Source organism: Podarcis muralis, chromosome 14, assembly GCF_964188315.1.
Source record: "Podarcis muralis chromosome 14, rPodMur119.hap1.1, whole genome shotgun sequence".
NCBI classification, from domain to species: Eukaryota; Metazoa; Chordata; class Lepidosauria; order Squamata; family Lacertidae; genus Podarcis; species Podarcis muralis.
In genome coordinates, this window is record NC_135668.1 from 9,492,762 (window position 1) to 9,507,884 (window position 15,123).

General features: G+C 41.9%; 1 protein-coding gene across 8 annotated transcripts in view; it reads right to left on the bottom strand.

Annotated features, from left to right (window-relative positions):
* Nucleotides 1–15,123, bottom strand: part of CSNK1G1 (casein kinase 1 gamma 1) — a 58,130-nt gene that overhangs the window by 25,517 nt on the left and 17,490 nt on the right. For 6 of the 8 annotated variants that reach the window (XM_077918787.1, XM_028707164.2, XM_077918786.1 and 3 more), the window contains exons 5-12: nucleotides 14,091–14,242; nucleotides 11,073–11,307; nucleotides 9,349–9,434; nucleotides 6,825–6,909; nucleotides 4,718–4,866; nucleotides 3,633–3,734; nucleotides 2,800–2,907; nucleotides 880–986 (exon numbers count right to left, since the gene is read on the bottom strand). In XM_077918787.1, coding sequence (XP_077774913.1) covers nucleotides 880–986; nucleotides 2,800–2,907; nucleotides 3,633–3,734; nucleotides 4,718–4,866; nucleotides 6,825–6,909; nucleotides 9,349–9,434; nucleotides 11,073–11,307; nucleotides 14,091–14,242 — 1,024 coding nt within the window. The remainder of the gene's footprint in view (nucleotides 1–879; nucleotides 987–2,799; nucleotides 2,908–3,632; nucleotides 3,735–4,717; nucleotides 4,867–6,824; nucleotides 6,910–9,348; nucleotides 9,435–11,072; nucleotides 11,308–14,090; nucleotides 14,243–15,123) is intronic. The other 2 variants (XM_028707167.2, XM_077918789.1) reach the window with 1 other exon arrangement.

Consider the following 15,123-nt stretch of genomic DNA (forward strand, 5'->3'; position numbering starts at 1 on the left):
TTGCAGAGCGATAACACATTTCTTGGGTAATGGAGTGCTAGGCGATTACTTCTCAGCTGAAGATTCACACCTGAAGCACAATTAGAGGTATTGCATACACTTGCTTTTCTCACAAGCAATTTCAGGCTATTTCCAGCCTAGGAATTAAAGAATCACAATGCTTGCGAAGAAGCCTATGATTGCTGAGACATTCAGTAGCCACAAGGCAAGTCAGTCAATCTGCTATGCCTTGATCTATGAAGCCTTTGTGGAACCTCCTTACCATAATGCATTAGGTGTGTGCTGAAGAAAAGAGGACTGCTGATTACCTAGAGAAGATTCCACATTATGGTTCATGTAATGGTAGAAAATCATGCAAAGTGCCACCGGATGGTGGAGATGGAAAAACAGCCAAGGCATTATTCCCTCAACAAAATACCTTGCAACACCCAGCAGGCAGCTTATAAAGTTACCTTACGTGTTTCCATAGCAAAAAAGTTACTCACAGTCTGACAGGTTAACCTAAAATTGCATAGGCTCAGACTTCAAGAATGAGGGATAAAGAGGGACTCTGGCTTCTGCATCCCCAGCACTAGTTATGCGCATACAGTTTGACAAACAGAAACTACAGCCCTAACTCAGAGGACGTTTACTATACATGCCACTTGCAAATTCTTCTGAAATACTAATTTGCAATGCATGCTCTGGCCAACAGCAACATTACCTGGGCAGTGCAAGTGAAAAGAAGCTGTACCATCAGCAGCAGCACTAAGGATAACATGCAAAAACAAAGCATCTGATAGCAGGTTATGGATATAGGCATCAAACACAAGAACACACAAACTGATTTGACACACAAATGATGCGGGGGGGGGGGGGCTGCTTTCACGGCAAACATACTTAGCTTCCTCCACTACTTCCACCTCAGTACATGCTGCAATTTGCACATTGGAAGGTGCTCCTGTTGGTTCATCGGTGTTCAACTCACCATTGGTCGAGTTTACCACCTTAAAAGAATAGAAACAAAGCCCCAACATTAATATGAAAACATAGCCCCAGTTTGTGTCACACGCATTGGCACATTAAATTAAGTGAAAATGAAACTTGGTGCTCAGAAAGGAAGCTCATTCTATGACCTGGGTTCTAAGTTCTCTGCAAACATTCCAGCAGTTTTTGGTTTTTTCGTATTAGGATATACTTAAAAAATGTGTGAGACATAGAATGAATTCTGCAGACTACTAGTTTATGAATCTTAAGGCACTATTTTTTACACCTCTAGCCTAATTTGGGATCAAGAGGGTTCCAGTGACAGAGAAGATCCAGAGTGCTCTGAAATAATCAGTGGACGCATCATCAAAATGAAAGAAAGCAGTGCAGGTGGTAAAAATATACATATAGTGTCCATGGCCAAAGTTTGCCTGTATAAAACTGTCTGAGGAGTGATGGCTTGTCTCTCTCTCTCTCTATTACGTATAACATACACACTCCAACTACAGAGTGAAATAACGATTGAAGCTAGGACCTACATGTAAAGAACATGGTCTGTCCACAAGTTTTACTCTACTTAGAGAGGGGTTTTTTTTTTTAAGGGTTTTGCTTTGCTTTGCTTTGCTTTGCTTTGCTTTGCTTTGCTTTTTTCACATGTATGAAGGTAAATGGACTACTAAGAATCTGTGGGCTATTAGTTTTGTTTGCTTATTTTCAACACTACCTTGGAAGCACTGATTTCTCTTTACCAAATGTTCAACCAATTCTGATTGGTGAGGGGAGGAAGCAGATATCAGGGTAGCTGTAGCCAGATACCAGGCAGCAGCAGCCTCCTTGTATACTCTCCACAAATTCTCATCTATTGCCTTATTGCCCATTTCAACTTGCTTCTATTATCCTGACCACTTTCAGATTTCTTGTTTCTGAGTTCTAAAACAGACTTTGCATACTCATGTATGTATTTATTGCAGGGAGGTTGTCATGCAATTCCACTGAAGTCTCAGAACAACTGCCTTCCTGTTTGAGATTCTGGGTCCTCTGGTCTGAAACTTTTTGCTCCCAAGGTTTGAGGCTTTTTAGTTTACTTTTTAAAAAGTGAGTAAGTGGGTGGGGAAATCACAAAGTTGTATAAAATCATGCATGGCATGGAGAAAGTGGATGAGATGAACACTAGGGATCAACCAATGAAGTTGTCAACAATAAATGAATAGTCAACAATAAATAAAGTTCCTGGTACAGAATAATAGAATACAAGAAAGAGTAAATCCTATTGTGCTATTGGGTGAAATTTAACTCTTAAGAAAATAAAGGTTATAGCTTTATGAATAGTTCTAAACTTCTACTTTCCTCTTTCTCCCTCTTTGTAGCTACATAAATTATTTTATTTTTATTGCTTTAATGATAATTACACCTTATTTATACCTTTGTTCTACCCAATACATTTATTTATAGCATTTGTTTCTAAGACACTGTGGAAATACCATAAGCATGGTAATATCAGTTACAAAAGAAAAGTATCTGGAAGACACTAAAACAAAATCTGGAAAAAAGAAACAAACTCTGTCTAAAGAATCAACATAGACAAATGGTGACATCACACTTGCCTACCAAACACTCTCATACAACACCAAACTGAGGAAATCTGTGTCCCGGAGATATTCTGAGTACAGACAAAGTTCTTATACTGTGCTGCCTCATACCTTGTGACAGGCAATTCACACATTTTAGCTGAAGCATCAAGTTAACCAAATATGCACCAGAATGTGGTGCATATGAACGTTACAAGAAAGGGACTGCGCTAGAAAAGATGTGTGGAAGAGAGAAGGACAATACCTGTACTGATCCCCCATGCCGATCTGAAGTTAAGTGAGATTGCAGAAACAAAGCATTGGATTGTCGCATTGGTGCCATTTCCCATTCTCCGCGACGGTCTGATGCAGACTGCATAGGCATTTGCAAGCACAGAGCAAAAAGAGAGGAGGGAAGGCAAGGGTAAACCAGAGCAAAGCAATGCTTTATTTTAAAAAGCACATTGTCAGCTCGCTGCAGGATGGGCACCGAGAAGCAAAGCAGTGAAGAAGTATTAATTTTGACAAGTCTACTCCCAACCGTTTGCAGAGAAGCCAAAAGCAGTAAATACCAAAGTGGACTTCCTATTGGGGGGGGGGGGAGATCCAGGGCAAGTCTCTGTTATCAAACATTTTAAAGGTTAGCCAAGCCTACTGGCAGTCACACTATCTCTCACACACGTGTACACAGTTTATAGATATATACACACGCATCATAGGTCCAAGTATAAACCTCTCTTCTCAGCCCAGTGCTGCAGTAGAAATGCAGATCATTGCATTACAGTGATGGGTAGAGAGATCTAAAGCCATCCCAATACTGCAATGGGGAATAAAGTCCTATCTTGCAAAAAGAGTCTCTCCTTCCTTCAAAGCCTGACATTCACCATTATATATCACTCATTTCAAATATACAGTAAAGCAGATTAACAGGAAAGATTCTTAAATACAGGATAATATTAATTAATCAGCCTTCCTACCACCCCAATCACCCAAGAAATAGAATTAACAGTCTTTTCTCTGTATGTCCCTCTTTATAAATAAGTTTCAGTAAAGATTTGAATGGAAAGTTATAGTTGAAACAATGTTATGCTAACAAACCTGATTTCGGAGAGGCTGCATCGATGATCGATCCCTATGTGCATGGATGTCTCTTGTTACAGATGGTCCAGACTCCACATGCATGGACCCCACTGGAGTGGGCTGGAAAAGAAGCACACACACAAACAGAATTGACCCACCAGGTGGCTCTCAAACAATCTGTTGGCTTAACAACTAGAGCAGATATTTTTTGAGTAGAAACCAAACAGATGCTGCCCCCATATCTTCAATTAATGAACTTGCTGCTTTCAGCCAGTAGCCTACAGCTTCTTTAAGACAAAGAGCCACACCTGAAATCTCATGCTATCCAGCTGGCCACAAAAATGCACATGTTTAACATCTACATGAATGTGGTAGATGCCACAATGCTGTTCTGAACTTCTCCTTGTTCTGGACACTCCCCCACCTTCCTGGAGGTTTAATCTTCCCCCGATAATGATGAACAAATGTCTCTTCAGAACATTTGAGGTTTGCTCTTCGACCCCCTCTTGGTCTGAGAGGAGAGTTTGGCAGTCAGATTGATTCACCCACCCTCACCCACTGGTCACGTTTGACCCTCTAAAGGGTAGGGAGATAACAATCTGCCTGCAGCCTGGAAAAGTTCCTCAAGTTCCACATGGCTGAAGGCAGGGAACAGATATGTAACATGGTAAGAATCTTATGGCGAATTTAGTTGATAAGGGAAAGGAGAACAGGCAACTAAGTCATACTAATAAAGAAGTGGAAATGAGCACAAACAGTTACAATCGGTCATATCTGACATACTATGGTTCTGGAGGAGAGCCAATAAAATATGCATTCTGTCATCCCTCCAGTCACAATGCAAGAGAACCAATTGCACCTACATTACAATACTACTTGTTTGGAAAGACACATTTAGTAACTTGAACAAAGAAAAATGTTTGGAGCCTTGAACACGTATATGGCTTTGCAGTAAAGTTTTCAATGTACAGCAAAAAGGTCATATTGTGTTCTCAGTTCATCATGAAGTGATTACTTGCAATGTAACTGGCATTTAAAAGGGACATTATAGAAAGAGCAACGGTCAAGAAAAAAAAGGAATATGTCACTCAGCTCCAACATACAATTGGCCTGCCAACCCAGTCGTAGGCGTAATCAAAGGTGAATCCTCTCTTTTCAAATAACTCTGTGAAGATTGTTCGTAGATAATCATAGTCTGGTCTCTCGAAGAAGTCTAATCGTCTGACATAACGAAGATAAGCTGCCATCTCCTCTGTTAAAGGGAATTAGGAAGAAGCAACATCAGATAATCTGTTCAGAAAGAAGTAGAAGCAGAATACATTTCAACATTACCTACTGGTCGGATTAATCCCCTAAGATATAAACCTACAAAAGTAAATGAGGGGGTCAACAAACCTGTGCCACTGGTAGGATGATATTCAGTCACAATTTCCAAATGGTTCTCCTTACTACACTTGAGGCCATTTAGACATATGAAAAGGCAAACTTTCAGGTAGCAAAAATATATACAGGAGAGCAGTTTAGAGAGGAGGAAGCATTTACACCAGACCTCCCAATTCTCTCAGTGGACATCAACATAAAAATACACATTTTTTTCAACAGTTCAGGGTAGGTTAAAGCATGTTTATATTGAATAGATCGGCTCCTGTCTTCAAAACAAGGGCCCACAAGCCAGTTACAAAGAGAGATAAAAGCAAATGAAAATAATGAAGAATAGCTGCATTTTAAGAGCTATTTGAGTCTAGGTCCTTGCCACAACGTTCTGTTGAGGTCAGTGTGCTATAATCAGATGCAAGGAACAGAGCCTACACTGCTAATCTAGAGTCAGTAATAATCCAAACAAGGACACAAATGTTTCGAACACTAGCTCAACATACCATATTCTTCTGTGTATGAGATGCTATTTCCCCCCTATTTTTTCAAGTTTAAAATTGGGGGTCGTCTTATACACGGATATGCATATGGGGGATTTCTTTATTTGGAGTCCCCAAAAATGGGGGTCTTGTTATGCACGGGGGCATGTTATACACAGAAAAATAAGGTATGCTGCTCAGAAGTTTAAAGGGCTACTTGATTTAAATCAGTCACAACCTGCTGGTCTTGAATGTTCTTTGAGGTACAGCACCTCTGCTGTGCTACATATGTATAATGATGAGCAATATGACAGCTATCAGACAGCAAAGAGGTATTTCTTCCCATTGTTAATTATGTTGCACTTGCATGCTTGTCTAAAAGAAAGAGTGGGTGCAGGTAATTCTCTCCCTGACCCTCCCCGATGACATCAATAGCAATCAGATTGTTTGAAGTCCACATAAGTCTAAAATAGAGTATTTTCAGGTTCATCACACTTATCCAATGACTCACTGGCTTAAGAAGCCTATTCAGAGCCTCTACTGCCTCCCTAGGATTCAGTGAAAACGAGACAGAGTTGGGTGCTAGTGTGCTGACAACACCACACACCTAGTCTCCTAAGAACCCAAGGAGGACTGGAACCACTAAAGGCAATGCCCATGAGGTCCACATTGGAAGATGTCCCAGATGGACCCCAGCCCCAGTCCATGATACTGCATATTACCACTGAGAGTTCTAGAAGAAACAGTGAAGAAAAACATTCCTCCCAATTCATTTTCTAGCAATCAAGGCACTTTCTATCCTTGAAATGGGTCAACAACCATGTTTGCTAACTTGTCACTCAGCTACTCACATCACCATTCTAGGGCCCTACCTATCAGAAATAATCAATTCCAAAGAAGCGCATGGAGGACTGTAGTCATATGCAGGCTACAAAAGAAAGCAGGCTCTCTAGTACATAGCAGAGGTGTTGTGAACTTGACCAGACTGATTTACTCTGAGCTAGGATTGGCACTTATCATTAGCCAGGTGGCTGCAAGCAATCATTTAAAACCAGGGAAGGGTAACCTGTGGCTCTCTGGATGTTGATGGACTCCAACTACCAGAAGTCACAGCCATTATGGTCAATGGTCAGGAAGGATGAAAATAGTTACCCAACAACACTTGGAGAGTCACAGGTATCACTGAAATTTACAGCTAACTCTGTTTGCCATACATTGAACAAAGAATCCAAGCATACCAGTAGGAACACATTTGTTCCAACACTTGAGCTCAGGAAATGCTGCTTTAACAAGAGCCTGGTTCCTATTTTCAGAAGGCACTTTGCACAGAAGATACACCACCCACTATGAAACTTACCTGGGAAGTTCTCACAGAGAACATCAATTGGAGTGTTCCTCTTTGTGTCCCCAATCTTCTGGTATCTCTCTTTTAATGTATCAGCCTGTGTAAGGCAAATATATATTTTAAGAGGGTTAGGCTACGCAGTAAGGCAAGCCACTCTCTTCCCCTCTCTACCTCCCATATGCAACATGGGGATAATATTGACCTATTTTTATCAAGTTGTTGTAAACTAAGATTATGTAAAGCCGTTTGAGCACTATAAAGTACCATATACACATTACTTGTTACTACTATTGCATGAACAGATCTGAATAGAATAGAATAGAATAGAATAGATTCTTTATTGTCATTACACAAGTGCAACATTGCACAAGTGCAACGAAATTGGATGCCATCCCTTAAAAACAACAAAAGCAAAACAACAACAACAACCAAACAAACCACATTCCAGCCACACCCACACCAACACCCATCAAACTCCCAGGTCACACTATCGATTTACAGCATTCAAAAAGGCCACAGCTCTTGGATAGAAACTGTTTTTCAGTCTATTTGTCCTTGACTTGATGTTTCTATATCTCCTGCCAGAAGGCAGTAGTGCAAACAGACTGTGTCCCGGGTGAGATGAATCCTGCAGGATGTTGTTTGCTTTCCTAAGACAACGGGAACCGTACAGTTCTTCCAAAGATGGGAGATCTGCATGTGCAAGCTCACACAACATGGCTTTCCTGCCAGCTCCCTGACCCATTACAGCCAGTCTGCACCCTCTCCGAACCTCCTCTTTCTACACAGCCCAGAAAAGGGGGGTTTGAAGTTATTTTGAAACGTGCTCTTTACAAGAACGTTTACTCTAAGACCATTACTATCTATAATCATGATAATCAGCAAGTTGAGAGCGACTCTACTAAGCTAATTATCTCCTTCACCCATTAACTCTCTAACCCTTTGCTGTATTCATCCTGACAAAGGACTTCCATCTGCACCACTGCACAGCTCATCAAGCATCTGTTTACAACAGAAGATCTAAAAAGGATGGGAGCCTGATCCTTCCCACCCAATAAAAGCCTATTCTAGATTTTTCTCCTTTATTTGCACACTAGACCTCTTTTTTGTTACTGTTCCTTAATGAGGTTCCAAGAACAAAACAAGGGGAGTTGATGCTAAACCACTGCGTGGGAGGCCTCCTCCTTTGTGGGCTGGCAAATTGGATGTAAGGGACTCCAGCTGTGAAGTGGACAGGAGGGACTAGGCAGATGAAGAAGGATTATACAGAGAAAAATCAGGCAAAATGAAAATGGGAACTAAAGGGAAGCTTGAAAATGAAGGTGGTAGCCGTGTTGGTCTGCCGTAGTCAAAACAAAGTAAAAAAAATTCCTTCCAGTAGCACCTTAGAGACCAACTAAGTTTTTTATTGGTATGAGCTTTCATGTGCATGCACACTTCTTCAGATATCTGAAGAATATTTGGTCTCTAAGGTGCTACTAGAAGGAATTTTTTTATTTTGTTTTGAAAATGCAGTTCATCTGGACTGGGGCGACATTAAGGATAAGAGGTGCAGCAGGAGAAGCATGTCTTGCACTCATATTTAGCTGCTCAGTAAAGAATATGTCAGCAATTAAAAACAAAAGGGCAAGACATGCAACTTCCCCTGGCTGACTATCAGAATGAAATTCAAAGTTGACTAGCAAACTGAAGAGTATCATAGTGAGTGGAGCTTGGGCAATGAACCAGTCAGGGCCAGCTTGCCCATGAAGACGGGTGAAGTGCCCACCTCAGGTGGCAGAAATGCGTGAGGTGGCGCCCCACCTGCCCCACCACTTCCGCTGCCATAAGGGAGACGTTCTAGCATCCAAACATTGCCTCCCATCTTCCTGGGGAGGGAGAAGCCAAGCGGTAATGCTTTGAGGGGTGCCCTGGTTCCTGCCAAGCTTGGCAAGATCAAAGACATTTCTGTGTGACGTGCTGCCGCTCAGCCCTCACCTCCCCAGTGAGGAGGGAGGAGAAGCCAAATGTCAACACTTTGAGGAGTGCCCCAGCCCCTGCAAAGTTCAGTTAAATCCAAGGCACAGAAGTAGTATTGGGGAGTGAGGAGTGAAGACAGGAGGTGGGAAATCCTATTTTGCCTCAGGTGGTGAAACAGGAAGAGCCACCCCTGCCACCAGTTATCACTGCCCAAAGCCATGTTTTCTTAAAAACTGTACAGTCATACCTTGGTTGACAAACGTCTTGCGAGTCAAACGTTTTGGCTCCCAAACACCACAAACTCGGAAGTGAGTGTTCCAGTTTGCTACCATTCTTTGGAACCTGAACATCCGACACGGCTTACGCAGCTTCCGATTGGCTGTAGCCAATCAGAAGCCGCACCTTGGTTTCCGAATGTTTTGGAAGTCGAACGGATTTCCAGAACGGATTCCATTTGACTTCCAAGGTACCACTGTACAAGTAAATCTGAATCCTCAGAGAAGAGAGTAAAGCTCTACGTCAAACAGGAAGTATCTGCCGGCAGCTATTATATTGAGCAACACACTTTAGCAAATACCTTAAGGCCTTGCCAGGGCAAACTGCCTCGAAGGAAATACATGAACATATGTCCAAGGGCTTCCAAGTCATCTCGACGACTTTGCTCTGAAAAGATGTAAGAAAATGCACCACTGCTTTATCCGCTCTATCAGAAATGCCTACTAAACTACATTCCTAGCTCTGGCACAATGTGGAAAACATTTGTAGGCATCAGGGAGCACACAAGGGGATATTTGTCAAAGACTCCTGATTGGCCATGAAGTCTTAGTGTAGATTTATTCTCTATTTACAAAAAGACATCCCTGCTTCATGCTCTATGGATGAACTGGCTCCAAATCTAGATACAGCTATTTTATTAAAGTGGTCTTTAGCTTATTGCAAGTCTGGAATAAAAACCCCAGCACTATGGTAAAAAATAGGATTTACAGTCGTACCTCGGGTTAAGTACTTAATTCGTTCCGGAGGTCCATTCTTAACCTGAAACTGTTCTTAACCTGAAGCACCACTTTAGCTAATGGGGCCTCCTGCTGCTGCCACGCCGCCGGAGCACGATTTCTGTTCTCATCCTGAAGCAAAGTTCTTAACCTGAGGTACTATTTCTGGCAGAGTCTGTAACCTGAAGCGTATGTAACCTGAAGCGTATGTAATCTGAGGTACCACTGTATTAGCCTTAGGTTTCCCCTAGTCCTACTACCTAAGATAGGGTTGCTTATGCAACCTCTACAAGATGGATAAATGTGTTCTTTCAAGTATGACATAGCCTATGCTGTGAAGCTTCAAAGATATTCAACCGAGTACAGTGCACTCTACTAGTGTGAGGACAAAGCATTACAGGGAATGAGAAGTCAAGATTGCAAGGACAGTAAAACAGTAAAAGCTCCAAAGAAGTCCATGTGGATCACACAAGTGCAACTACCAAGGCATTTACATAAGTAGCCAAACAAGAAGCACTCTGGAAGCTAAATAATGCTTTGGGTGTTTTATGCTAGAACTGGCTTACAGGTTGACATAAAACAAAACAAACACATTTGCTAAAAATCTATTTCAGAGTTTCAAAAAGCTATCAATATCAAAACAGCTAAGGACAAAACTGTGTGTATATGGGCAAGAACAAAATGCAAATGGAACTTGAAAAGTGCAAGGAAACTGAAGAAGAAGCTAGTCAGATGAAAGCCATTAATGGACAAAATGAAAAGCTACTGCTGTTGGTAGGTTTTCATTTGGTCTGGTAAAGGTTATTTTATGTATATTATTTGTAATCAACATACCGTATTTTTCTGTGTATAAGATTATATTTAAGTTTAAAATAAGGGGTCGTCTTATACATGGATAGTGCATAGTGCATTTACTTAATTTTGAGTCCCAAAAAATAGCAGGTGTCTTATACACAGAAGCATCTTATACACAGAAAAAGACGGTATTTATTAATATTCTTAATAATGAAATTTAAATATATTTGTAAAAAAAAGGTGCTACTGACAGGTAGGCATGCAAAATTATGCAACAGTAGCAATAATATGTCTTTTAAATTGTAAGCCTGAGGACAGAGTCTTCTTCCACTTAAGAGCAGGATAAAAATGCTTTGAAAAAACACAAAAAGCATTCAAATGTCTCATTTTTTATAACATCTGAAAATGTTTTAATGGCATAAGTTCTGTAGAAAAGAGCCTGAGCTCTTCCGCTAATACAGATGAAGTAATACAGAATACAGATGAAGTAAGATACAAAGGTATCGTAACAAACCTTTGCCGAGATGGGTGTTGATGGACATATATCTTGCTGTTCCAGTTAGACTCTTGTGTTCCCTGTAAGGTATGTGTTTTTGGGTTTCAGGATCAATGTACTCCTTGGCCAGTCCAAAGTCTATTATGTGGATGATGTGTTCTTTCTTATTTCCTTGTCGTCCAATAAGGAAGTTTTCTGGCTTGACATCTCGATAAATGAGATTCTTTGAGTGCACAAATTCCATCCGAGAGATCTGTAAGACAAGACAGTATTTAAATGCCTTTAATTACAAAACTGTCAAGAGGTTGTCAATTATTCAAGAGCTAGTGTACACTAAAGTGTAAGTTAACATCATTCCCAGATGTTAAAATACCTTAATAGAAAAGAAATAATGAAGTGTTTTTTATAGAAGAAACCCATCTACCAAGGACCCCTCAAGGTGATCCAGAAGATTCTGAAATGTTGTTGTTGTTGTTTAGTCGTGTCCGACTCTTCATGACCCCATGGACCAGAGCACGCCAGGCACCTCTGTCCTCCACTACCTCCCGCAGTTTGGTCAAACTCATTTTGGTAACCTCGAAAACACTATCCAACCATCTCGTCCTCTGTCGCCCCCTTCTCCTTGTGCCCTCCATCTTTCCCAGCATCAGTGTCTTCTCCAGGGAGTCTTCTCTTCTCATGAGGTGGCCAAAGTACTGGAGCCTCAGCTTCACGATCTGTCCTTCCAGTGAGCACTCAGGGCTGATTTCATTAAGAATGGATGCACTGATTCTGAAATATGATCTACATAAGAGAATCAGTTCATGAATGGCTCTGAGCAGCCTGTTGTCATTGTTGCCCCACATGAACAGACAGGCAGCGCAGAACATCCTCAACATCCCGAGGAAGAGGAAGCTTGACAGCAATTGGTAGCAAGCCAACTTCTGGAATCCTTGTTCATCATTACTCATCTCACTGATAACACCTCTTATAAGCTTCAAGAAATCCCAGAGTTCCATACAAGTTTGAATGCCACTTCTCTAATCCATGTTCTGCTTTCCATCATCATCAGACGCTTGAAAACTAGAAGTTATCTAGTGCAACCTACTCTTCAACTCGTACACATTTAACATGATGCACTTGAAATCAATCTGACCAGCTTGATACATGTTCCACCATTTGAAAGTGCCCAAACTCTATTTTGGGAACCAAACCTTACACACAGGACCAGCTAACTTGCATTTCCTTGTCTGCCACCAACAACAAGGCCTGGTAATATAATTGTAGTCCATGCAGTAGTAACCTCAAAGCTGGAATACTGCAATGCACTCTTATGTGGAGCTCCCTTTGGCCTGGCTCAGAAGCTCCAACTGGTGCAGAATGTGGCAGTAGGACTGCAGATAAGCACCTGACAAACAACATGTGACACCATTACTAAAACCTCTACACTGCCCATTACTACTGAGCCAGGCTAAAGACCCGTGTATTAGTTTACAAAGCTCTTAACTATTTAATTCCAGGGTATCTTTGGGACTGCCTGATCCCTTACATCCCAGCTCGATCACTGACATCTGAAGAAGCGTCGTTGGTCATTCCCCAGGTTTGTGAGGCTCATTTGACTGCAGTAAGAAACCAAGCCTTTAATACAGGGGTGGGCAAACTATGGCCCCTGGGCCGGATCAGGCCCACCTGGGTCCTAAATCTGGCCCACAGTGCAAAGCCCGCTGCAAAGCCGAGACTCCTAGCGATGGTGACAGGAGGAAGAGGCCGAGCGGCGGCGGCTCTGCCAATCAAACGCTGTGCTTGGTTTACCTCAGTGCAGCGACATCTCTGCCAATCAAACGCTGCACCTGGTTTACCTCAGTGGCATTTGACTGGCAGAGACGTCCCTGCGCCGCGATGAGGTAAACCAAGCATGGTTCAGCTTCTTCCTCCCGTCACTGCCCTGGTGCTCCTGTGGGCCAGAGAGCAGTGAGGATGAGCTCACTCTGCATACCAGCTTCACAAGAAGCAGACGCAGCAGCGGCGGCGGTGATGGTGGCAGCCCCTGGGAAGGTAAGTGCAGAGCTTTCTTTCTCTGGGCGGGGAGGAAGCCGGTTTCGCGCCACTGCTGCCAGCCCTTCGGCGAATGAGGCAGGCGGCAAACCAAGAAGGTGGCTGGGGCTGGGGTGGGGAGGAGGACTACTGGCCCCCCTCACAGTGTGTATATATAGTCCGGCCCTCCACAAAGTCTGAGGGACAGTGGACCGGCCCCCTACAGAAAATGTTTGCTGACCCCTGTTTTAGTAGCTATCACCAGCCCAGTCTTGTGGAATACTCTGCTAATAGATTCAGCAGGCACCTTTCATTTCACCATTTGAACACCTGTTGAAAACTTTTCTATTCTGTCAAGCTGAAATAGACGATTATGAATATATCTTTCCATAATACATAATTGATTTCTAATTTTTATATTTTTAATGGTCTTTTTGTATATACTGTTGTAAACCACTGATATTTTTCACAACCACTGGATATGCTGGCTGGGGTTAATGGAATCTGGAGACCAATGACATCTGAAGGGCCACAGGTTCACCAGACCGACATATGCAATCAATAATCCTTTCTAAACATCAACAAGAACATAAATCATTCCATTCAAGAGGTCAAGGACATGCAGTTCTTGATATGTTCAAATATTGCTATCTAAAGTGAACAAAGCGTAGTAAACAAACCATTTATACTTACTGAGTTACTGAAGATTAACTCAATTAAGTACAACTAAGAAGCAAGAAAAAACCCAATGAACTAAACAAATAAATCACACACAAACACTTTTCTTGAAAACTGAAAGTTAGCATAGTGCAAGGGAAGCCCATTCCTATCAGCCCAAGTCAGCACAGCCAATGGTCAGGGATGATGGGAGCTAGAATCCAACAACATCTGGAGACACTCTGTTGGCTACTCCCCTTGTAAGGGTTAATATGTAGTTTCCTGAATCATTTGTTAATATTAGGAAATCATGCAAAATTGTAAACCAAAGACTGCGAAATCAGCACAAACTATTCTTTTACTCACCAGCTGGATTGCTATCATTAAGACTGTCTTCAGAGTGAATGTTCTATCACAAAGGTCAAATAAGTCCTCCAAACTTGGACCAAGGAGCTCAAGCACCATGGCATTGTACTTTCCACACGGCCCATAGTAAAACACCTGGGGGAAGCCTTCAACTGAAAGTATACAAAACATACTTTTGGAATACATCGAGATGGTTGCAGTAGCATCATTACTACTGTATGAAAACTCCCAAATTTTACTTATGCCAGTCAAATTCTGTCACAAAAATGGTTCTGAAATTTATCTGTCAATTGTTCTCCCCACCACACCACATGAAACCTTTTCAATTAATTTGTGAAGGGGTGGTGGTGGTTGTGTGTTGCTTTTTTGTAGAGATGGTGTGCACTAGGACAGTAATAATTACAATCCATCAAACTTTACAGCTGGTATCTAAGAGATACTTGGATGGGTGCAACAGTTCCTTCATGCTGACCAGGATATTTTACCCTTCTTTTATTTAAGCAAACTATATGACGTCACAAAACTGCTTTTCAAACTCCCCCACAAATTTCACTTTCAGAAATGGCTCACAGAGCATGGGAAGATGCTATCTGAGAAATCAAAAGTTTAAAGCTCCCTTGGGCATACAGAACTGACTGATCCTAACTAGTTCAGTCATATCTTGGTTCTCAAACAGAATGTGTTTTGGATCCTAACTAGTACAGTTGTATCTTGGATCTCGAACAGAATGCGTTCCAGGAGTCCGTTCGACTTCCAGAACTGTTCGAAAACCAAGACGTTTTCAATCGGAAGCCGTGGAAGCCACACTGGACGTTCGGCTTCCGAAAAACATTTGAAAACCAGAACACTCCTAGTTTTCGATCATTCGGGAGCCGAAACATACGAGTTCTGGGGCATAAGAGAACCAAGGTACAACTGTATCTCTGTTACAAGAACAAAAGAGCCGTGCTGGATCAGACCGAAGCACAACTATTCCAGCATCCTGTATCCCACAGTGGTTTATCAGATGCCTGCTGGAAGCCCACATGTCCTC